At 46.9% G+C, this 25,214-nt stretch overlaps 1 protein-coding gene across 1 annotated transcript; it reads left to right on the top strand.

The window, feature by feature from the left end:
- The first annotated feature begins 9,950 nt into the window (after positions 1-9,950).
- Positions 9,951-23,854, top strand: KRT8 (keratin 8). The gene is made up of 9 exons (XM_081898141.1): positions 9,951-10,360; positions 14,317-14,525; positions 16,221-16,281; positions 16,374-16,469; positions 18,744-18,908; positions 20,964-21,089; positions 21,684-21,904; positions 22,514-22,569; positions 23,488-23,854. Exons 1-9 carry the CDS (start codon positions 10,007-10,009, stop codon positions 23,676-23,678), a joined length of 1,479 nt encoding a protein of 492 aa, XP_081754267.1. The 5' UTR covers positions 9,951-10,006; the 3' UTR covers positions 23,679-23,854.
- Positions 23,855-25,214: the final 1,360 nt, after the last annotated feature.

The following is a 25,214-nucleotide window of genomic DNA, read 5'->3' as shown; positions in this document are numbered from 1 at the left end:
AGGTGAGACCTACTTACGGAGTTTAACACCAAGTAGTTTGTGGAGGAAGCTGTGTTGGGCCATTGGCAGCTGAGGCTCCTCCACTTTGCACGTGCACACAGACCCCTCTCCTGGGGGCTGATGTAGGAAAGAGAAAGGGTGCCGTCTTGGTAGGCACCAATGCCACTGCTGCTCCAGGAACTGCTTCTGTGACCCCCCCTCTGCAGGCTGTGCAAAATCAGGTGCCCAGAGACAAAGGCAGACCCCATGGTGCCTTCAAAGAAAGGGGAGACGTCCCGCTTAAAACGGGGCACTTGGCAGGCATGCTACCAGCCTTGCAACCTCTACACCAGCCAGATGCCCTCAGGGTCAGCGGAAGAGGCCCCAGGCACAGTGCCAGTGTTGAAGGGAGATTCAGCTACCAGTCCAGGCAGCTTCGGCAGGTGGCATGAGGTGGCACAAACCATCCTGCCCTTTGATTCAGACAGCAAAATGTCTTGGGCCAGTCCTGCTGCTTTTGCATTCTGCACAGAACAAGTGTGAGGAACAGTTTCCAGCCTGAGGGTCACACTCCCTTCTGAGCAACATCCTGGGAGCCACAAGTGGGTCGAACAGCAAAGGTCCAATTTGTCTTTCTGTTGCAAGCTGGCTTCTACTCATGTTCACACACACCTCTCCATTCTCCATCCTGGCAAGCAAAAGGTATTGTCAGAGTTCAAGAAAGCAAGTAGCTTGTGCTATTAAATATGTTTACAGATGATAACATGGACCTGGCAGATAAACCCCTGATAGGATACGTATTGATATCCTAGCTGCACATATAGCTATTGCCACTTTGGGAGGAATTTTAAGGAGCTAATTTAACAGCATAGAATAAAAGGGTTTGGCAGGCAGACCTAGCAGAGAAAGTTACACGCCAACTAAGAGTTACTAGAGGAAATGAGCACAAAGATACCTTTGCGAGAAACTGGTGAGGATTTATTGCTTATGCAAATAGTTCAGGCATCAAAGGGAAATCCCTAGGGTGGACTCCAGTAAGCGGATTTTTGAAAGATTTTCTTTTTTTATTAATTTAAATACTGTATCTCTGCATTTTGTGTGGGGTCTGCACATAGATGCCTCTTGGTGGTTTAGTTTCTGGTTTTGTCCAGTTGGTTATGTTCTAGCTTTTGTAACAATCTTTTCTCCTTTATTAATTTTTTTAATTGGTTATATTAGTTATATTGGTTATACAACTTAAGACAATAGTATAAAGCAGTGTTTCCCAACCGGTGTTCCGCGGCACACTAGTGTGCCGCGAGACGTTGCCTGGTGTGCCGTGGGAGGGAGGCGGGCGAGTCGGATCTCCCCCCAAGAGCGCAAGGCTTGCGGGCGGCAGCTGGCAGCGCGGAGCACGGGGCGCCCTTCGGAGGACGCCCCGTGCTCCGCGCTGGTGTCAGCAAGCCTTGCGCACCCGGCGGATCTCCCCCCAGGAGCGCAAGGCTTGCGGGCGGCAGCTGGCAACGCGGAGCACGGGGCGCCCTTCGGAGGACGCCCCGTGCTCCGCGCTGGTGTCGGCAAGCCTTGCGCACCCGGCGGATCTCCCCCCAGGAGCGCAAGGCTTGCGGGCGCCAGCTGGGAGCACGGGGCGCCCTTCGGAGGACGCCCCGTGCTCCGCGCTGGTGTCGGCAAGCCTTGCGCACCCGGGGGGTCTCCCCCCGGGACGCAAGGCTTGCGGGCGCCAGCTGGCAGCGCGGAGCACGGGGCGCCCTTCGGAGGACGCCCCGTGCTTCGCGCTGGTGTCGGCAAGCCTTGCGCACCCGGGGGATCTCCCCCCGGGAGCGCAAGGCTTGCGGGCGGCAGCTGGCAGCGCGGAGCACGGGGCGCCCTTCGGAGGACACCCCGTGCTCCGCGCTGGTGTTGGCCAGCCTTGCGCACCCGGGGGATCTCCCCCCAGGAGCGCAAGGCTTGCGGGCGGCAGCTGGCAGCGCGGAGCATGGGGCGCCCTTCGGAGGACGCCCCGTGCTCCGCGCTCGTGTTGGCAAGCCTTGCGCACCCGGGGGGCGCGTGGGGCGCCCTGAAACAGAGGGTTCCCCATGCTGCGGACTGTAGCCTGCCGCCCGACGCCGGGGCGCCCTGAAGCAGAGCGCCCCTTGCGCCAGGCAGACATGGGCCAGCCCCACAAGCTCGGGGGACAGCGGGGAGGTGCAGTTCCCCGACCTGGTTTGGGGGGGGGGGAAATAAAGGAAAAAAATTTTTCCTTTATTTCCCCCCCCCCAAAAAAAAGTAGGTGCGTCCTATGGGACGGAGCGTCCTATGGGACGAAAAATATGGTACTCACTATTTCATAATAAAGTAATTATAAAATACTTTCTTTGTGTTTATTTGAGGCCTATTAAAGAGAGTTACTTTATATATAGTCAATATAGGGACAGAGTTAATTTTTTAAACATTTTCTAATGGTGGTGTGCCTCGAGATTTTTTTCATGAAACAAGTGTGCCTTTGCCCAAAAAAGGTTGGGAAACACTGGTATAAAGTATTTTTTTGTGTGTGTTTTAAGGAGACATTCCAGTCAGGCAAAAGTATTCAAGGAGTATGCAAAGCAAGGCTGTTGAGGGGTGTGGCCTGGCAAGGAGAGGCTCAAGGACCAGGTAGGAGGCCTGCAGGCCTGCAGACGTTCCTCACCTGACATAGAATACCATGGGGCAGTGAGTCCCCCTTAAAAAAGGACCTGCCACATTAAAGACCAAAAGTGCAGCATTGACACTATAGTAGGTTTGCAATGAAATTGCAGCAGCGTTTATGGGGACATATCCTGCAAAAACAGCTGGAGTGAATACACCCCAGGATCTTTTTTTCCTCACCCCAGACTTTACAGGACCCCTCTGATTCACACAACACAGCTGATAAGGGGCAGATACATAATGTGGCATGTTTTGATCTCAACTTCCAGAAAGCTTGTGGCAGGCTGGAATGCAGATCTAGTCTATCAGAACCTCTTGCCTGGACCTGCATAAGGACACAACTCACAATAAATCTGGCTCAGGGGACATATCTTTACCATTTTATGATTCACCATTTTAGCAACCTTCAAAGCTCTGAAATGTTGTCCTGGTCTTGCTCAGCACATATTTTATTTTCCCTCTTTCCTTCCTGCACATTTTACTCAAGGCAATTACACAATGCATGGCCAACCTCAAGCAGTGCTGAAGAAGTTCCACCAACGTCCAGCACTTCAGTGAAACCATCTGTGTGGATACAAAGATGCCCGTGTTGGAAGGAACTGCATATGCAGCAGCTGCAACTTCATAGGCTGTTCGTGGTGCAGCAGCTTGAAGAGCCAAGCCACCATTCGCTTGTTTGTAAACAGCTAATTTCTTCCATGTTGGGCAGCGCTGCAAAGAAACCAAACCACAAGACTCCACTTCTGTGTGCATTGTTCCCACCTGTGTGTATGCGCATCCTTTGGAGCCCAGCATCTTGCTCAGAGTCAAGCCCAAATAGATTTTCACATAGCAACCAGATGAATTTGGCCCTGAAATAATCATATCTTCTCCCAACAAAATCTAAGAGGTTGAGCCTTAAATAGAACAGAACAGTCATTAAAAGAACAGAAAAGTCAGTTGCTGTCTTTGGGCTTCCATATCTACTGAACTACCACCACCCCAAGCCCATTTTACCTGGGCAAGGGGAGCATTCCTTCTTCCCCACAAAGCCTAATTCCCTATGGGGAGGGGAGTAGTATGGGCCACATACTGGTGGTAGGCGGGGCTTACACACACTCACATTAGGAAGAGAGGCAGGGCCAAATTCAGGGGTCTGGTGGGTCAGATTATGCCCATATTCTAGAGGTCTCTCACCCCTGTCTTAGAGAACCCACCCCCTGGAGTCTGAGGAAGCTTCTAGGCTGGGTACACACTATAACTTTGCAAAGCACATTGTTTCTTTCAAAAATTCTGAGCACAGAGGGTCTACCAGTGTGTGTCATGGTTTGACTTGATCATGCCTACTACTGGCATGAGGGTTGGCCAAGTAGTCTCTGGCTGAAAAAAGGTTTCCCATCTGTGCTCTTCACCTCCAGCTGCTCTTTAAGACAGTGGCCAGTTGAGATGCAACTCTGTGCTATACAAATGGTAGACACATCTCTGCAACAGCTGCTTGAGGCTGAAGACTATGGCTGTGTACTATAGGTGTGTATTATAGGTGTTCAAAGCTATTTATCCCTGCAGAGAATTCTGGGCACCATAGTTTACCCCTCACAGAGTTACAACTCCCAGCACCCCTTAAAAGACTACAGTCTTTGGGGGGGGGGAGAAATGGGTTTTGAATGTGCTTTTAATTTAAGGTATAGTGTGCATGCAGCATTAATATAGAAACATGCAAGAAGGAAACATTTAATTGTCATGCAATAATCTGAGTACAGGGGAAAACAGCCCTCCACCCCAGTAACAGAACATACCCCTTGTTCCCAGGTGTTGCAATTAGAGCCTTTGCAACCATCAATGTTTGCAGAGTGAGCTGTTGTTTGTGTGGACACCCAGCTTTGCGTGTGTGTTGCATTCTTTCCCACACTGAGCCTGCATTGGACTCACAATCTTTCTTGCTGTTTGCAGAGACTTTTCCTAGTCATGGCAAGAGATAAGCACATTCCTATCTTCTGTGCTCAAGTTCCCAATAGCAAGGGGTTCTGGGCGTGGCAGAAAACAGCAAAGGAGTGAAGGTGGAGTGGCAGAACCCCCAGTGGTAGGCCCACCCCATTTATTTTTTCTTCACCACTGTTGTTTTAAATGGGGAACCTGAGGAGGGAGGGGTGTCCTAAGGGAACCTCATTCCTCACTTTTGGAATTTTCTGCCACAAGGCAGATCAGTGGTTCAGGTGCAGAAGTGGCTGGTACCTGATGCTGGGGCTGATAGGGCAGAAGGCAGGGAGACCAACAGTAGGTGGTGTCAGAGCCAATGACAGGCAAGGCCACCTCTTGGCCTGGTTGTAAATATGAATGCAGGCAGGTGGCAGGCTGGCTGAGAGCAGACTGAGGTTGCTGTCCTTAAGGCGACAAAGGGAGTGGCTCTGTGCCTCTCTCCCCCAGCTGTCTGTTAGCTGGAAAGACAAAAGGCCAACAAGGAGACTTATGTGAGCTGGAAGCTGGATGGCAGGCTGGAAAGGCAAAGAGAGCGTCATGCTTCCCTTCTGCTGGAATCCAAGGCTTTGGCTATGGGATAAGCAGGACCCTCTTGGGGTTTTGATGCTGTGAACACCTCCATCATAGGCTCAGGTTGTATATATGTGCAAATAAACCATATATCATAAAAACACCAGAGTCTCTGCTGTGCCACATTCCGAAGGAAACACGGACCCTGGAACCCCTGGAATCTTGCCCTGCTTGGAGACTGGGGTGGTTTGCAACATTATATACATCACATGACTGTTATATACAAGCACATCTGTTATTATATGCAATAACAGAAATCAGGAATTCAAGTAATACTGTATATGGTCATACCCACTCATTCAAGAATCACACTCTCATTGCACACAGCGCTGCACCCCCTCCACTCTATTCTCACTTCAGCAAAATACTCAAAACAGCCAACAACCCCAAATCATGGGCAAATCCTACAGCTGAAAAAACAAAAAGACCAGCCATTTCCTCCCCATCTTTCACCTGAAGCAATGCAAATGCCCTCCCACTATCCCTCACCTACCAACAGAATCAAAGCTGATTCCCAAAACCTCATAGGGAGCATCCCAGTTCATCAAGTAAAACAAAACAAGTCTCCCTAAAAAGAACAAGTATGCCCCAAGAACAACACATTGAAAAAAGGACAAATCATAGCAGGACTTATCTGCATGCCATTTGGCTAAAGACCATATTAGATATCACTTTGCATTTTGTTGCTTAACATTGCTCAAGATAGAGCATCTGATGCAGTTTCAGGGTTGAGGGACTGGAGCTCCTTGTTTAGCTTATACCCTTGGGATACAAAGAGAGATGACTGCATGCAAATAGCACAGATCAGTGAGTTAAAGAAAACTAGATATCTAGATGCCTTAATTGGCTAGATGTTGGTCATTTGCAAAAATCCCCTTTCATTCCAAGGCTCCTACATGTGTTTAAAGTAACAGATTACTCCTTTCAGATTAGCTTTCTTGTCTGGTTTTGGAGGAAATGGTTTCCAGAACAAGGGGTCCAAACACAGCTGGTTAACTGCTTGCATTTAAAAGGCATACCAGGAGCGATGCCTGGAGGTAACCAGCCTCAGCCACTGTTTCACCTCCTCCTGCTGCCACCAGATAAACAGACCATTAGCATTTGTAGCCTCTAATGGGTTTGTGGATTGTGTTGTTATTGTTTTTATTATGTATTTTGTGTTTTTATCTTGTATTTTTATGTTATGAACTGTCCTGAGATCTACTGATGAAGAGTGGTATATAAATTTTAAGAGCAATAATAATAATAATAATAATTATACACAGAGCCCAAATAACATGGGCCTCTTCCTTCCTCTGTACTTCCTCTAGCACTTGCTAAGTTTAAAAACTGATGGTGAAGGCAGAAGTAATATTTGCACAAAGAAAGGGGCCAAGTTCACTGCATGTATGATGTTAAAGGAAAATATAATGAAAATGCTGTATAGATGGTATTTGACTCCTGTAAAATTAGCAAAGGTATACCACAACAGTGATAATTTATGTTGGAAATGTAAAGAAAAAGAGGGTACTTTTTATCATATGTGGTGGGCCTGTCCCAAAGTGAAAGACTTCTGGGAGAACATTTATAATGAACTGAAAAAAATGTTGAAATATACATTTATTAAGAAACCAGAGGCCTTTCTTCTTGGAATAACAGGTTTGGAATTTCCCAAGAAAGATGTTAAATTATTTTTGTATGCCACAACTGCTGCTAGAATTTTGATAGCAAAGAAATGGAAAACACAAGAAGTACCAATAGTGGAAGAATGGCAGATGAAGATGATGGACTTTTTGGAGCTGGCCGACCTGACTGGAAAAGTCCGCGACCAGAAGGAGGAGGAGTACCAGGAAGAATGGATAAAATTTAAAGACTATTTAGCTAAATATGTTAAGATAACCTAATTGGAAAAGCTTGCAAATACAAGATCGGCCTAAGATTTAAAAATGTAAGGATAGGAATTAAGATGTCTTAAGCCAGACAGAAGGAATGAAAGATGTTAAGTGACAAAGATAATTTTTCTTTGAGAAGATAGATTTGGGAAAACTGTTAAAATGATATATAATGAAATTCAATCAGGGGGATTTGAGGAAGTCACTTAAAAATGTTACCAAGTTTGGTTTAATTACAAACAGGATGTATGTATGTATGTATGTATGTTTGTTGGGTGTGTTTTTTTGGAAAAGTAATTAAAAAATTGGAAAATTGGAAAAAAGAAGTAATATTTGCACAGAACGATTGAAACTATGAGACTGCGCCACCTTGCATAGCTGCTAGGAATCCAAAAAGCACTGCACTCAAACCCCATTCAGGGGCAGCTTGGAGGGGTGTTAGCCGGCCGACAGCTCCCACATGAGTACTTGCCCTATACTTATGGGGAGCTGCTGCTGCTGTTAACATCTGCCCACCAAAGCTGGCGGTGGACTGTGGCTCTGATGTGCACTAGTGATACTCAGTGTAGAGTTACAGAAACACCATGTTAGAACCTTTCAGACTCTGGACTTAGTAGTTTAGGTAAGATGCAAAGCTGCCCCATAGTGAGTCTGACCACTTTTCCACCTAGCTCAGTCCTGACTGCCAGCATTTCTCCAGGGCTCCAGAGAGGGAATCTATCGCAGACTTACCTGGAGATGCCTGGGATTTGAAACCCATACTGGAGGAGGGGGCTCTTTAGCTAGTAATGTGTTACATCAAAATGTGGTGAGCTGGCCCACTCCCTGCTCACTCTGCTGGGTCTCTGCCCCCCAAATCTTGCCCTGATGGCTCCACTGATAGGAACTATACATTTGTGCCATAAATAAGAATCTTTAGCATTTGTACAGTGCTTTCAGCTGTAAGAATCAAATGTGCTACATGGTCACTAAGTCAGCTTCACAGACTATGACTGTACAGTGGTACCTCGGTACAGGCACCAGTGGTACTGTAATTCGTTCCCACTGCCACTGCGCTGCTGCTACACAATTTCTGTTCTCACCCTGAAGCAAAGTTCTTAACCCAAGGTACTATTTCTGGGTTAGCGGAGTCTGTAACCTGAAGCGTACTTAACCCGAGGTACCACTGTATACTGTACATGCCATGCATTTACAGCATAATTAAAGTCCATGACTCCCCCTGCCAAAGAATCCTTAGAACAGTAGTTTACCCCCCACAGAGCTACAGCCTCCAGCACCCTTAGCAAACTGCAGTTCCCAGGAGTCTTTAAAGGAAGTCATGTGCTCTAAGTGCTCTAAGTGGATGGTGTGTATGCAACCGTGATCTCAGTCATCCTCATGACTGCTCTGTGAAGTGGGTTCCCCATGCAACCTGGGGACCCCATGTAATCTGCAGGGGGAATTCTCCCATCAGTGACTTCAGCAGGGAAGGGAGGCGTCGGCTTCCTTCAGCCCTTTACAGTGATCCCTGGCAGGGCTGGCCCACTCATGAGGCAAGGTGAGGCAGCCTCAGGTGGCAGGAGCCACAGGGGCAGCAGATCCCAAGGTTGGTCTTTCTTCCCTGGCAGGAAGCGGGTTGCTGTTTGGGGGTCTGCCTCAGAGGCCCAAATGCCTTGTGACCACTGCGGAAAGGGACTGAGGCTCTGCAGTGTTTCTAAGCCCATGTTTGCCACAATCTCTGGTTGCTTAAGGGGGCAAGGGGCATTCAGCCAACCTCTGGCACCTGTGTTTGTGTTGTCAATGCAGCCATTTTGTATTGGCACCCTCAGCATGTTTATCAAAATATTAGTATCAGCACCTCAGTTTTTACAAAAAGCAAATGCTGCTTACAGGTAAATCTGCAAAGGATTGTGTTGTAAATCTGCAATGCTGCCTATGCTCTTACAAGGTACATTTGTCAGAGCTGGTAATTAGCAGCTAGATTTGCACATCAAAGAACTTTCTGGACCATCAGTTTGTAGCACAAAAGACAAGCGGGTCTCTGCATTGAAATAAATTTGAAGAACTAACAAGGGAAGATCTGCATACAGAAATCCCACCTCATATCTGTTTTAGCCCCTAATTGGCTCTTTAAAGGCAGTAGCTGGCGATCTGAAATTGTGTTTGTCCCCTCAGTAATTTTTGGGGGTATTATTATTAACGTCAACTTTACTGTAATACAGAAAGTATGGTGATTACAAGGAGTTACTTCCATGAAGAACAAGAATGGGGAGAAAACCAGGATAAAAGCAGAGACAAATATCAAAGCTTTAACTAAAATTGTCTTCCTTCCTTCTAATATGGTCTTTATGGGGGGGGGGTCTTTTGTACTTGTATGGCTATTAACACCGGCAAGATATGCCTTTTTTATCTTGAACAGGTGTTTTGCTTTGCTGTTCAGGAGCTTATTCCTTTTAAGTTGTTATTTTACTTCCCAGTGGAAGTTGAATATTGACAGTCTTGCCTTGCTCCCCTTTGCAAGTCCGCGCAGACACCCCCCCCCCCCGGTCTCCACTTAACACAGCGGGGCCACGCCTGAAAACGTTCCTCGCAGGTGTCGAAATGTCCGGGGAAAGCCGCGTTCAAGAGCTCCAGCTGCAGAGGCCCTTTTTGTGCAATTCCCCAAGAGCGAGAAGGGAGGGTCCCCTGGACAAACTTGGGCAACTGCTGCCCTCTTTGGGCGTCTCGGCCGCAGGGAAGCCTCGAGCGGGGGGAGAGGGCTCTCTTTTCTGCTCTCCAGCGAGAGAAGGGTTAAAACAGGTGCGCCCCCGCCGTGGCGCTCCGCCCCTTTGCTTTCTCAAAAGCCACTCAGGTGCTGCGAGTCCGCCCTCGGCCGGGACCGCGCCCGCCCCCTCGCCCGCCAGCGCATATAAGGAGGTGCGCGCCCGCCGCCGCCCGAACCGCCTTCCTTCCTTCCTCCCGCTCCGCTCGACCCCGACGGCGCCACGATGAGGAGAGCAACCACGACGTCCACCTCGTCCTTCCGCAGCGCCTCCGCCGGCCCCGCGCGCTCCTTCAGCAGCCGCTCCTACACGGCGGGCCCCGTCGGCGCCTCGCGAGTCAGCACCTCCTATGCCTCCTCCAGCTACGGGGGAAGCCGCTTCGGCGGCGGCGGCGGCGGGGGCTTCCGAAGCAGCTCGTCCTTGGGCGGCGGCGGCGGCGGCATCACGGCCGTCAGCGTCAACCAGAGTCTGCTGGCGCCGCTCAACTTGGAGATCGACCCCAACATCCAGCAAGTGCGGACCAAGGAGAAGGAGGAGATCAAGACCCTCAACAACAAGTTCGCCAACTTGATTGACAAGGTGGGGCCGCGGGCGGGAGAGACCCGCTGGAAGCAGGGGGCGCGCGGAAGAAGTGAGGCCCAGTGGTTTCAGCGGGGGGGGGGGGGAGGCGGGACTAGAGGACTCCCTGACTTGGTTGTGTGTTATTGGGGGGTTAATTGCCGCGGCTCCACCAGCGCCTTACACAGGGAAAAGGGGTCCCTGGCTCCGAGGAGCACACAATCCCAGATAAGATGGGGGAAATTAAATGGTGCATGGGGAGAATGGAGGTGGAAAGCGGTAGGGGGGCAGCCCAAGCAGTCGGTTAGAGTCGACCTGTGAGGGAACCTCTGTAAAAGTTCGCATCTCTCTTCTGTCAGCTGATCTGTCCTTAATGCAGGAGGGTGTGTGTGCCCAGGTGCGAGATGGAGGAAAGGGAGTTCGGCAAATGGCAGTCATTACAGTGAAGGAGAAGCACGAGAGAGGCCTTTGCTGTGCAGGCAAAGAAAGTGAAACCTGGATTCTACTCCTGGGTGGTGCGCAGGAATCTGTGTTGGAAACGAGAGGCTAAAGATCGCTTTTAAAGAGCACATTCATGGGCTGAAAGTTTCCTGGACTTTGCTCACCCCCATGGTGGGGGAATCGGAGCTGGTCCGGTGTGTGATCAGACCAGTTGAACAAGCGAAGGCTCCTCCTACAGGTGTGAGAGCCGACTACACACAAAAAGTTCTGTCTACTTTCCTGGTTAAAAAGGACGTGGGTAGGGAAAGAGAGGAAACCGTAAGGTCCTCGATCACATTTTCTATCAATGACTCACCATGTATCATTGAATGCCCTCCCTGGATGGAAGGGCAAGCTGCCCCCTTCTGCAGAGACCTTAGTCAAAGGTTATGAGCAATTTTGTTTGCCAACAGATGGGGCTTTCCTAAAGGAGCCTTTTGAGGCTGCAAACCTTTATGCAACCACCTGGGAGTAAGCTCCGTTTAACTCTGTGCTGCTTACTTCTCAGGAGCTATTTTGCCAGGTGCTGCCATAATGTTTCCACTCTCTAATTATAGTCTATCTGTCAGGAGTGGTTGCAGGATTGGGCTGTCTCCCGCTGCTGCCATTCACAATTCCCTCTGTGCTCCCAACCTTGATCAAAAGTTTCATTCTCACTGACCCTGACCCTGGGCTGACACTGAGCAGGCTAATCATTAGAAGCAAGCTTTGAAAGGCTGCCTGCTAACCAGTGGTGAGGGTCCCCTTTAGACATCCATTCCCCTGTGGATTTTTCTTTGGCTGTTTGCAGTCTTGGGGACCCCAGCATGCACTCTAGGTAGTGGGATTCCTGTTTACCCTCCCCTGGTGCTTTCTCCTTTTGGGAGTGAAAATGTAAGAGGACTGCCCTTGGTCCTGCCCTGGGGTCTGACTCCTATTGGGCAGCTTCCTGTGAGCTGGGTTTCCGAATGTCTGTTTTGAATACTAGTGGGTAGAAGCCCTCAGACTTCCTCAAAGGAGGAAGAGTAAAAGCATTTTCCCTAGTATTAACTATCCTCAGCCTGATGGAACCAATTGCCAAAGTCAGGGCCGTTGCAGGAGCAGGTAGGAGGTAGGAGCAGGTAGGAGGTATGAGAGGTGAAGCTGAGGAGAGGGAGCTTACAAACTTTGGTCCTGCAGCCAGCTTCTGAACTCTTATAAGCAGAGTTAGAAAGTGGAAGCCTTATTTCTGTATGGCACCACTTACGTTAAAGCAGAATGGGAAGGGGGAGAGAACCACCAACTTGAATTCCATGTGCATTCCTGGCTATGCCAAGTTTTTAGTATAGAATATCAGAGACTGGATTGCAAAATTTGGAAGTCCTCCTTGCCTATAATAGTTTTCTGCAAAAGTTCCTGCATGGAGTCTGTGGCAGGCTCCTTGATACACCTGGACAGGGCCCTTCCAATTTTTGCATTGTCTCTGAATTTCCAGGAATGCTTTCAGTTAATTGGATTCCTTTGCATTCAGTTCATGTCAGGCCTCTGTTTCCTACAAAAAGATGCAGAGTTTGAAATCGGGTGTATTAAGAGACCAGGTGTGGTGTTTGAATGTGCACCAGATGGTACCTGAGTCGAGCCAGACAGGACTCGGGTAATTATTAGTGTTAATAATAAATCATACAGGAGTCACCAATTGGCTCCACACCTTTCTAGCTCGAACACTGCTGCAGCTTCTCATGTCTGGAACCTACAGAGATGAAGGGCTCCATAAGGTTAGACATGAGGGCTTATCCACACTTCCTCTAGTCCCACTGCTCCCCCCCCCCGAAAATATCTCTTTAGCACTCAGAGCAAAAGGTAATTTCCCCCAGATTGAAGTTTGGTGTAATTTAGAGCAAGAGAGTGGATTTTCCCTGAGAAGGGAGCAGGAAAACCACTTGAACCTGTTTTCTAGGAAGGGCTCAAGCGGAAGTGTGGATGAGCTCAAATACAACTCTCTCCACACTGAGGGCTGGACTGTTTGTGGTTAGAAGGTATACACAAAGACACTCACTCCATTGTTGTTACTTCCCATCTGACGGGGCTTCTGCATTCTGCCTGTAAAAATGGCTTCCAGGTCTAAGTCTTAGTTAGCGCTGCCTCAGATTAAGTACACAACCTAAACACCAGCAATGCCAACTCACCTGTACGTCTTATCACCTGGGGTAGTCTTATATGCTTAAATCTGGCTTTAATAAGCATTTTGCCACAATAGCCATGGAACTGTAGTTCTTTGACGTCGGGGCAATGAACCTCTAATTGAGAATTGATTACTCTCAACAAACTACAACTCCCAGAATCTTTTGTGCATGTTAGGGCTGCTGGAATTTCCCAAACATAGCCAGGATTTTGCTGTTGGAAACGGTGCCTGCGCGTAAATCGCTTTAATGTCCGGGAGAATCTGGACATATGGCATCCCATGTTGGAAGTGTAGATTTTGACCAATTTCCTTTAAAATAGCTCAAAAACTTTTTTTAAGATTTTGCAGAAAAAGCCCAACAACTTTTGTGTCTAGATTTTCACTTTTTGAAATATGGAAACCCTAATGGTGGTGGGGAAAGAAAGCGAGGCTTGTAGAAGTGGTGTAGAACAAATAGGAAGTTTGCCATTCTTCCTTTGCTGGAGAGTATGAAAATGGTTGCCAAGTGGCAGTTGCTTTTAATTGTTTCCTCTGGCAGTTGTTGCTATGTGGCTTTGTAGCTTCTAATATTGATCAGATCCCCCCCCCCCTTGTTGGGGCTGCTGCAAAGTCTGCCTTCATAAAGTTCTCTGATACATGATAGTGGGCTGAACTTTTGTTGTGTGGAAAAAAACTTTTCACAGGGAGCTTTGAAAGTGGTCTCCATTGGTAGTTCTATTATGGGCCCACACTCTTCCCTGCAGGAGGATGGGGTGAGGGAAAAGGAATGATAAATGCAAAGCCGAAGGTATAAAAGGGGGAAGACCTCTGGCAAACAGTAGGCACTCTGAACTAAAAAGCTTTCTCCTGTATCCTGGACAACCTTTATTAACGCACACATCTTAGGCTGAAATTAGGCTGCTTTTATCGTCCATCTGTTTATAGTGTTTGTTGAACCTGGGCAACAGCTGTCAAACAAGCTCCTAACCAGAAGCCTGCTGGTAGTATAAAGGTCTTTTATTTGGCCCGAGGCCTTTTAAGAATGTGCCCTTCAGTCATTTCTGACCTGCAGAAGCAGCAAGATCCTCTGAGTCACTGGTGTTTCAACAACGGCTAGTAGCCATTGGTGGTCTTCCTTCCCCCTGCAAAAAAGAATATTGGGAACCGAAATTTATTTAGTGTGGTTGGTAGCTCTGTATTGGGGGTAAACTTCCAGGATTCCTTGGGAAGCCATTGCTTTAAATATATGGTGGGGGTGTGCCAACTGTGAGATGATAGAAGATTGCACCATTTTGGCATCTGATGAAACAGAAGTGAGCTTTCTATGTTGAGTATTTAACTGGATGGAATCCCTTCTGTTCTCCCCCCTTGCCTCCAGGTTCGCTTCCTGGAGCAGCAGAATAAGATGCTGGACACCAAATGGAGCCTCCTGCAAAACCAGAAAATCACCCGAAGCAACATGGACGGCATGTTTGAGGCCTACATCAACAACCTGCGCCGGCAGCTGGATGGCTTGGGGCAGGAGAGAGTGAGGCTGGATGCTGAGTTGGGCAACATGCAGGGCCTTGTAGAAGAATTCAAGACTAGGTGAGTGGGGGGCAGCTGGGTTATTGCACCTTCATTATTCAATCTTCCTCTGACTAAACCTGAGTCACGCCTGTTGTCAAGGCTGTGAAAATTCTATAGTTGCTCTGGAATCAGCTCTACTATTTGGCTTCCTGAAGTTACTGCATTTCTTTTAACATAAAAGTTGTTAGTCCACACCAATGATGTGAATGGCTCCCTATATTAAAGTTGACAGTGGTGTCTGGCTTGGGATCTGTTTTCCTGACAATGACCTTTTGCTGCCCATATGTCTGATTAATGCAGATGTAATAGTCCCAGTCTCTGGGTTGCACTCCGTGCTAACCAGGTTCCCCACTCCAATCGGGAATGTTAGCAAATGCTGCCGAAGAAGGAACCTGATTGGTGCTAATATAATTTTAAGATGGGAGGAGAGGAATTCGTTCCAGGGAGCAACTGTGTTGGCGCAAATAAATGCTCTTGTCATCTTCTTCCCCCACATTCCTCTTCACACACCTGTGGTCACTCTGAAGGTGGAGTGGGGCTCTAGAAACCTACAACATGAGAAGGGCAGATTGTATGCTGACTATTTTACTGCTTTAAGATCTTCAAACCTATGTTTCTAAGATGCTTCAAAGCTTCTGGAGAAATGAGAATTAAAAAGCATACAAAAAACAATATCTAAACAATGCTATACTTGAAATGAATTGTTCCCTTTAAGAGGAAGTAACGGGTGGAAGACATTTTTGCAGAATGTTAAAATGGTTGGGTCATAAACCTGCACATGGTAGCTTTACCCCCCCTCCCCGACTCTTCAGTCAAGTGTACACACCATGTTACCGGAGTGTGCTGTTCTTTTTCCTTGTACCAAGCACAACTACAGCTGCTGCAGTGCACGAACCAGTCTTGCAAGTGTCTGACTATTTCCAAAATGAGGCTGACACATATGGACACCCTGCCTGCCGCCCAAGACATACTTGACAGTGAAGGGAATACTGTTCATTAGGGTTGCAAGCTCTCCTGGGACTGGGAGGGTGCAGGGGTGTGGTACCTGGGAGCTCCAAGGAGACATCTCTGACCCAGAGGAGGAGCCGGGCAGCCTTTGGTGATTAGACCACAACCCACTCCTGAGCAATCTCCAGAACAGGATTAGGATCTCCGTCTCCATGCATTTTTGGCATATATTATGTCTGGTGGTGGTGTCTACCACTCATGCACCTTGCCTCACAAAAGAGAAAGAGAAAACAGACTGGAATAACATGTTGAAAAAAGGGGGCGGTTTATAAAGAGGAACACAGCTGGGATTGGATTGCACCTGAAGACAGAGGCTGCAATCCTATGCACAAGGGGATGGAGATCATGTGGTCAACCGCATGCGGCTCTGCTCGTTAACTGAACTGGATGCTAGCTGAGTGACACCTTAATTTTTGTTTGTGAATTAAACCAGCTAAGACGTAATTTTGTGAAGTGAAAGCTGTTGGGACTGAGCCTTGGTAGGAAGTTTATGAGGTCTGATTCCTCTGTTTTAGAGGTCCTTTGGGGTTGCATGTGGGATATTTAGAGTTTCTCAGGAGAAGGCATATGCACACTCTGCACATGCTCAAATACAGTGTCTCCAAAGCAGTCTTTGCACCAAAAGCATGTGGCCTTGGTTTAAATGAAGCCATTCTGGGCTCACTTGTCACCTAAACTAATCCATCCTGTTCCTTTTCCCATTAGGTATGAAGAGGAAATCAACCATCGTACTGAGAAGGAGAATGAGTTTGTCCTTTTGAAGAAGGTGAGTGATTTCCTAGCTAGTGATTATTATGCTTTGTGTCAACTTTGGACAGGTCTTTATTTATAATGGTGGCTTGTGCTCTACCTCCTTAGGACGTGGATGAGGCCTACATGAACAAGGTTGAGCTGGAGTCCCGTCTGGAATGCCTGACAGACGAGATCAACTTCCTGAGGCAGCTGTATGATGAGGTAGGCATCACCTTTAAGGAAACAGAATGGCCAGCGTGCCAAGGCTTCCAGGTTCAATCCCTGTCATGTCCCTGTGGCTGGTCAGCATGGGCACTACTTAACTAGATGGACCCAAGTGTCTGGTGCAGGACAAAGCAGGTTCCTATGGGCATTCCTCCTATTCTGCTTGGAAATACCAGGGGGAACCTGTAAAATAAGAATAGGCAGCCCGGACATATCCATGGACTGAAATTATTACTAGTATTTATTAAATCTGTTTACTGCCCTATACCCACAGGTCTCTGCACAGTGCACAGGATAAAATCACAATATAAAAACACAAAATACATAAGCAAAATAAAAACAAGAACAACCCAATATCCCTCTCCCCAAAAGAAACCCCACACACTTTGAAAGGGCATTGCATGTCAATCAGCCAAAGGCCTGGTTAAAGAGGAATGTTTTGCCTGGCGCCTAAAAGTGTATAATGAAGGTACCATGCGAACCTCCCTGGGGAGAGCTTTCCACAAACAGGGAGCCACTGCAAAAAAGGCCTGTTCTTGAGTTGCCACTTCCAGACTTCTTGTGTAAAGAGGCTATCAGGGTCTTTAAACTTTATAGCAAATCTTTTTTCTACCTCCATGTCTAATGCTGAAAATCTTTTTAGCTTCCTGGGCCCTGGTCTTAATAAGGTTTTAGCTATTCTTACTAGTGTGTTGAGACATGAACAAACTCCTTTCCAGTGGCTCACGTTTAGCAAAGCTTATCTTATTGGGCTGCATATGTGAAGGCATTGTTGGGCAAAGTGTTTCGCTTTCTTCCAGGAAGCTGGACTCTTGGAAACGTTGCTCTAACCACTAATAACATGGCCTAGGAAATCTCAGTACAGGTGATGGAGTAGAACCAGGATGGGGAACTTGGGGCGCTCTGGATGTTATTGGACTCCAGCTCCCATCATTCCTGACAACTGGCCATGTTGGTTGGATCTGATAGGTGTGGCAGCCCAACATCCCTGTCCCTGACCCTAAGTGTTGAAACCCCTTGCAGAGAACAGGGCTGTGCCTTTGTAGCAGAGCATGTACTTTGAGGCCTTTCTTGGTTCATTGCATAAGAATTTTTTTTAATTTAAAGCTTGAAAAACAAAAGATGGTGTACAGATGTTAACATCCAAGTACCAAGCATTTTTTAACATAAAAACTGAGAGGAAATAAAGAAAAAGAGGAAAGGAAAGGGCCAGACTTCTGATTCTGTATCAGCTGCATATAGACTTACGCAGAACACTTGCTCCAGAATAACATCTAATTCGTCTTTCCATAAACCAACCTTTTTTCAGTCTTCAAACCCAGATATCCAGACAAGTTCCATTTTCCTTTTCACAGTAAAAAGTCCCTAAGAGGTTCCTAATGATTTATAAATGTCAACAATGACTTTTCTCCAAACACGTCAACTCTGCCATCTCTGACAAATCCAATAATTTCAATAACCATTTTTCCATAGTAGTTAATAGTAAGTCCTTCCATCTTTGTGCATATAGCATAATCTCTGCTGTGAACAAATATTGAAATAATCTTCCATAATCTTTTTCTAGTTGTGTATCCCATTAGTCCCAGCAGGAGGAGTTCTGGCTTCAGTTGAATATTAACCCTCAAAATCTTCTGTATTAATGTATTTGTATCAATTTTTAAAAGATTTTTAAAGATGTCCACCAAGCATGATAAAATGCCCCTTCATGTTCTTGAAGGCCTTTTTGGTTCCTCATGGCTGTTTGCTTCTTGATCATGATTAATGATGGTAATACCAAATTGCCTCCAACTTTCTTTTTAAAAAAATAATATTTATTAAAATTTTACAGACAAAACAAAATTACAGAAAAAGAAAAAATAATAAAAAGTACAAAAATACAAAGAAAAAATACAAAATACATAAAAAATAAAAAAATAAAAACAAATCAATCTTTTCATGTCTTGTATTTCATTTACTTGTTTCCTGACCTCCTCACACCTCCCTTTTTTGTATTCCAGTTCACATGGTTAATTCAGCAAATCCTTTCCCTCTTTGTTTTTATCTTAATTCGATATCTTAACATATTAAAACTTCGTATCTTCATCTGATTATCAATCCATTTTTACATATTCTTTTTAGCCTTGTTGCTAAAGCCGTTTCATTTCAATCCAACATCGTTTTAACATTCATTAATTTTACAATGTTTCTGCAAATAGCCTTTGAATTTCTTCCAATCTTCTTCCACCAACTCTTCTCCCTGGTCCAATTGCCTCCAACTTTCTCTCCATGCAGGAGCTGCGTGTAATGCAGTCTCAGATCAACGACACCTCTGTGGTCCTGTCGATGGACAACAACCGCAGCTTGGACTTGGATGGTATCATTGCTGAGGTCAAAGCACAGTATGAAGAAATAGCTGCCAAGAGCCGGGCTGAGGCAGAGAGCATGTACCAAATCAAGGTGAGCCCCCCTGCCTTGCTTACTCCTGGCTGGGCTAGGAATCCTTCCTCTTTAGGGTGCAAATTGGCATATTACGAGGGGGGGGGACCTTTTGATCTGTGTTTCTCCATGTTTTTTGTTAGCATGTCTAGCTAGACATGAAACCCCAGTAAATTGAGAAACTTCATGTGAATGAGCTTGAGGATTTTCATATTTTTTTGCAATAGGTTGACTCGTTCACCCCCAGTACTCTGCAAACTATTAACTGTTATCATCACAGTCCTCACATCACATTCATGCCATGTGGCCAGGGAGAGTGAAACTTCCCACAGTGCCAAGGATGTAAATCTTTGCCTTGTAAACCCTGAATTACCAACAAGTTTACATCTGTTCTCCTTAGTGAAAGACGGCCAGTGTCAGCTAACATAATTGTAATGGCGTGACTATATTGAAACAGGATATTTCCACCCTTGTTTTGTGCCACCTTTATGGTAAATTGATAAACACTGCCCCATAATTTCAGATTAAAAAGCAACAATCCTAGCAAAATTATATCTGCTTGGACTCAGGGTACGGAGGAAATCTGCAACATCTGGAGGGGGAATGTATGTATAGACTTCTGGCAAGAATACCAAGGGCTAGTGTGCTTCCAATAGGTTAGCTAACTTTGCATGTGAAATGTGTTAGAAAGGATCCTGAATTTTGTGAGTTTTTGCATAAGGTAGGGTTTCCAAAACAACTGCCATTTACTGGCATGACCTGCATAATGGTGTTCTGACAAGGGTCGATGTGTTCTATTCTGAATTGCCCCCGAATTCCATGTGCTGCATCTCCTGGCTTCTGTTGTCTGATGGATTTATATTTTTTAATGGGAAGTGAGCTGCCTTGATCCTAGAATCTGCAAATGGGGTGGGTGATGGGGAATGGGGCTGCCAAACACATGCTGGTGAGCATCAGTATTTGAGATGATGATGGGTGGAAAGTTGCCCTTTGACATCAATCACATTAATCATCATAATTTGGCATGAAGTATGAGCAATGTGCATAACATATATATTATCTCAGTGACAACAACCCTGTATTACTACGATCATCCTTGTGTTGCAGACGGAAGCAGGTGAGGCTAAGAGATAATAGCTTGCCTAAGGCCACATGAGGAGAGTTTGTGGCTGAAGTGAGATTTAGGAAGTATTTGTGCATTGTGACTCATATTCTTAGCCACTCCAGTGTACTACCAGTTTTCTTGGAAGTTGCAGAAGGCATATGCAGAGGACCTGCCCCATTCATATTGTACCTGTTCTCCAAGAACTTCAGGGGCTAATCCTAGTTTAGCCCTTCCAATGGGACGTCTTAGGTAGCTTAGGAGACAATGACTTGGCCACTCCCTCAATTTGTTTTGTGCCTGGGCTGCATTACACACCGTAACATTTAAAACATCCTGGCATGCTGGGAACTGTAGCTTATCCCGCTCAGATCTACAATTCCCAGGATTCCTTTTTTAAAGGGGCGGGAGTGCTTTAAATGTATGGTGTGTATGCTATGTTAGACTCATGTCTGCTCTGAAATGTCAATAGGCCTTTCTCAGTCTTTGGTCCCTAGACGTTGTTGGGCTACAGCTCGCATCATTCCTAGCAAGTGGACAGGGGTCAGGGGTGATAGGAGTTGTAGTTCAAGAACACCTGGAGAACATCTGGGGAAAGTTGCTCTATTCCCTGGTTGGTGGGGAAGAGAAGGGCCCCACCCACCCAACCTGCAGCATCCCCTCTGCTCACCAGTGGAAGACCCCCCCCCCCCAGTCTTACTGCAGCATTAGGGCACTGGGGGAGGGTCACAGCTGTGGAGGGTTAAATATCTCCATGCTTTAAGAGGTTGCCCTTGTTTGTGCGCTGTGTGTTTTAAGTGTTTAATCTGCCTGTCATGGCAGTAGTAACAGGGCACTCCATCTGAGTGTCTGCAAAGGTCTTCCCTTGCTGGATTCTTGAGATTCTCTGACCCTCGCCTTTTACTGAGAGACACCTTTTTGGAAGCTGTTCCCAACACATGTCACATTTGTCTCTTTTTATCTCTTCCCTGTAGTATGAAGAGCTCCAGTCAGTGGCGGGCAAGCACGGAGATGACCTCCGCAACACCAAGAATGAAATCAATGAGCTCAACAGGATCATCAACCGGACACAGTCAGAAATTGAGGGTCTGAAAGGCCAGGTCAGGAGGCAATGTTTGTGATTGATACAGTGCCATATATAATAACATTAGCCAAAGAGGCAGGCCTCTGACCTCATGGAACTCAACCACCCACCTGTACAGAGGCAAATGATTTTGATTGCTCCAATATCACATTGGTTGTGTTTTTCTTCAAGTTCCATTGCTCTTGGTAGAACTTGCAGCACAACATTTCCCTTGAAACTGAAGCACCTAGTGTTTTCAGTGCTCCTAAATGCTTGGTTTTGGAGCAGACAGAACAGCTCCTCCTCAGTGTTCTTTTCCAGAGTGACCCTAGGAGCCAGTCCTCAGTGGCTGTCTCGCCTCCTTTCAATCCTGACTGTGTTATTCTCAGTGGTGAAAAAACTCCCCTTTCTTTCATGCAGACTGGGCAGCTCCAGGTCACTGGAGACAGCAGGGACCCAGAGGCAGAAATAGGACTGAGTCTTTGGCATACACACATATGCACATACCTATATGCACTCTGGAGCACTGCACCGCTGCTTCTGGCTTTGGGGATTTTAACAGGCAGTGCTGAATGTCTCTCTTGCAAATGGGAAAACCATTGGGCTCTTCCTTTTTTCCTCCCCTCCCCAGCGTGCTAATCTAGAAGCTGCCATCACTGAGGCTGAGGAACGTGGGGAGTTGGCCGTAAAGGATGCCAGCAGCAAACTGTCTGAGTTGGAGGCTGCCCTGCAGAGAGCCAAGCAAGACATGGCCCGCCAGCTGAGGGAATACCAGGAGCTGATGAACGTCAAGCTGGCTCTGGATATAGAAATTGCCACCTATAGGAAGCTTCTGGAAGGAGAAGAGAACAGGTGGGTGCCAAGACAGGGCTCTGACATGTGTACTTCAAAAAAAATGGCTCTTGGTGGCATTTGGGTGGTCATAGGGGATCTAGTTTCCAGTACTGCTTGTGCCTGCAAAAATTTTGGGGGCTAATGTACTGCTTTGTTTCCAGTTTGTGCATGTCCCCTTCCTTCTGTAGTAACTATACTGCAATTCCTCTGGGATGCCTTTTCTTCGTCCTCCTTTTATTACACTGATTATTAATGCCAGAGTGCCCCTCCTGAAAGCGACAGTGGAACGATCAATAACGCAGAATGGACTGGACTGTCCAGTAGAAATTCACCACTATTATTTTGTCAATGGCATGTTGCAGAATACACCTGCAACCCCCCCCCCAGCTCTCTGGAGCCCCCTCTCCTCCCACCCCCCACAACCAGTAGTGCATTCTGGCAGCAGCATATGCTCCAGTGCTGTCCTTGCATGGGTGTGCAGCAATTGGGATTGCCGGCACATAGACAAATGCTTCCACTTCCACATAGACTTTTGCTTTTAGCAGTTCCATTTTTTGTCCCTGCTTCTTCTGTCCCTGCATGCTGATTTTGTTTTTGCTTTGTCTTCCCCTCCACCCACTTTGGCAGGCTGGAGTCAGGGATGCAGAACCTGAGCATTCAGACCAAAACAACCGGCTATTCAGGTAAGCAGACTATGCAACTTCATTGAAATAGAGGCATAGGATGAATCCACAGGGTTATGTTTTGAGGCATGGAAGAGTCATGGCAACTAGATTTCCCTTTTCTATATCACAATGTTTTGCTGGTGACACACCAGTTGAAAAGCTGATATAGCCAGCGCTACCAATGAGAGGCAAAGCCAACTCCTTCTAGATTGGTCCTCATCCTCCTCTGAGTTCTACAAGGGCAACCTTGAAACTGGGCAGGAAGTTGACAGCCAGTGCAACTCCTGGAATGGCTGAAAGGGGCTGCCTGGCAGGTTGAGCAGTGGGCAGGGCACTATTTGTCCCAGTTAACCAACCTCCATTGATAGGTGGAAATTTTGAAAATGTAGCCACCATGTTGGATGTATCCACCATCTATGCTATTCCCCAGTTACTGCCAATAATAGGAGCAGCAATATCACCCCGGGGGGGGGGGATTAAGGCTGATAATTCCGCAATGCAGATTGGAAATCAGTTCTGTCCCAGAGTCCTGACCAAGGGGACCCTGGGATGCCCAGAGGAAACTTTTTAACAGGACTGCCCCACTGTTGCATGGATGACTCACATTGTTCTGGGAACAGATTAAATGTTAGTTTTCATCATTGTAAATGGCTGCTAGCCATGATCTGCCTCCACTTTCAGAGTGATTGCTGATTGTTAATTGCTGGGAATTGCAAGTGGGGAGAGTGCTCTTGTGCTCAGGTCCTGCTTGCAGACTTCCCACAGGTGCACCTGGTTGGCCACCATGCAAACAGGATGCTGGGCTAGGTGGGCCATTGGCCTGGTTTAGGAGGGCTGCTCTAGCCCTATGTTGTTAGCTGGGGCAGCTTCTTCCCCTGTCTAGGGTTTGGAAACACCACTCTGTCTCTAATACTAAACTCCTTTGTTCCCACCCAGGTGGTCTGTCCAGTGGCTTCAGTAGTTATGGGGGTGGCTACAGCTCTTCATACTCAAGTGGTGGATACTCCATGAATTCTTCCCCACTGGAGAGCTCTGCAGTCACCAAGTCAAGGGCCATTGTCATCAAGAAGATCGAGACTCGGGATGGGAAGCTGGTGTCCGAGTCCTCAGATGTGCTGTCCAACTGAGATGCTGTTTGAATCCAAAAAGAACCACCTCCAGCAGTTTAGAGTGCCTTAAATCCAATGAGCCTTCTTTTATCTAGCCAGGTCAAAAGGTCAATGGGAGGATTGTGGAGGGAAAAGGGCAGGAGAAGGGGTAGTTTTCTTCTTCTCAACCTTTGCTGGGGCATCAGATATCACAAGGGGGTGGTTGCTCCTACTCAGATTTCAAGCCATCTCCCCCTGTTTTTCCATCTATTTTTCTCTCCCCTAGTTTCCCTACCTAAAGAGCTGAGATTCTCCTTAATCTGTTGTTAAATCTCTTCTTTGTGCTGTTTAGGCTATGCATATAGTTTTTTGTATCCCTTTCTTTCCCACCATATACACAAGTGACTTATTTTTAAGTACCCCCCACCCCAAGTCTGTAGACACTCCTGTTTTACTCAAGAACTATCGGTGACTTTTTGGGTGCAGGGAGAGAAGCTAGGACTGCTCTTATACCTTCAACTGCAGGTTGAATGGTAGAAATCAGCAGGCGAAGCTTCTCATAGGCAGGCAGGCAGGGCTTGTGGCCCATCAACCCCAGCCTGCATGGGCAACAGCCAGGTGATGGGAGTCCAATAATGTCTGGAGGGCTACTTGTTCCCAATCCTGCTGTAAGCCAAAGAGAGAACCTTGGGCAATATAGAGCTGCCTTGGTGCCTTATACCCAGGGGTAATGAAGCTTGATGCAATGTCCTGTCTCCTACATGGAAACAGCCCCAAAGGTAGTTTTCTCTGCCTCCTTGGAGTGTTTTTCTACATAAACTTCCAATGCAAGGACTTTTGTCTTTGCTTTGGGATTGCCCCTTTGTGGAATCCTTGATGAGCCTCTGTAGAACCCACAGGAGATTTCAGTTGGATCACCTCCCCAATCCCAACTCATAGGTCCTACCAACTCATAGGTCTAACACAAACTTAGAAAGTGTTGAAATCTTCCTGGTCCTAACCTTCCACAGCTGACAAGTTAAAGTGATGCTGAATCGCCCACCCAGCTGGTTTCTTTTATGAAGCTGCTGGTGGTGCTTCCACTGTTGCTCCTCCTGCAGTAGACATAGCTGAACTTCTCAATGAACCCTGTGCATTTTTACTAGGAAGGAAGTTCTACTTGAATTCAATGGGGCTTGCTTTTTTAAAAATATTTTAAGTAATAAACACACACACAAATAAAAATAAGCATTGGTAGGAACTGTGGCCTTAAAAGTACTGCGTGCGTTCACTCCCCCAAACTAAGAGAGGGAATGAATGTGAGCAGCAGTATTACCCAGTCTAGCTGGATGAGGGTAGAAATGTGTGCATTTCATTCTTAAAACACACCTTAATTACATTTTAGTTGCCTCCAGCATGGTTTTGATGTGGGAGATGGCTTTGTAACTCCCACCCCCTTTGCAGGGCACTAGACTGGGGCACTTGGTTAAGCATTCAACAACCCCAATAGTCCACATTTAATGCAAAAGTGAGCCCCAAGTGACCCTCCCAAGTTTGTAGAGCTAAGGCATGATTACTTGGGGGGCTCATTCCCAT

The sequence above is a fragment of the Podarcis melisellensis genome (genome assembly GCF_964234715.1).
Source record: "Podarcis melisellensis genome assembly, chromosome: 2".
NCBI classification, from domain to species: Eukaryota; Metazoa; Chordata; class Lepidosauria; order Squamata; family Lacertidae; genus Podarcis; species Podarcis melisellensis.
Note: the sequence above shows the minus strand (reverse complement) of the source record. Positions and strands in the feature narration are given on the sequence as shown.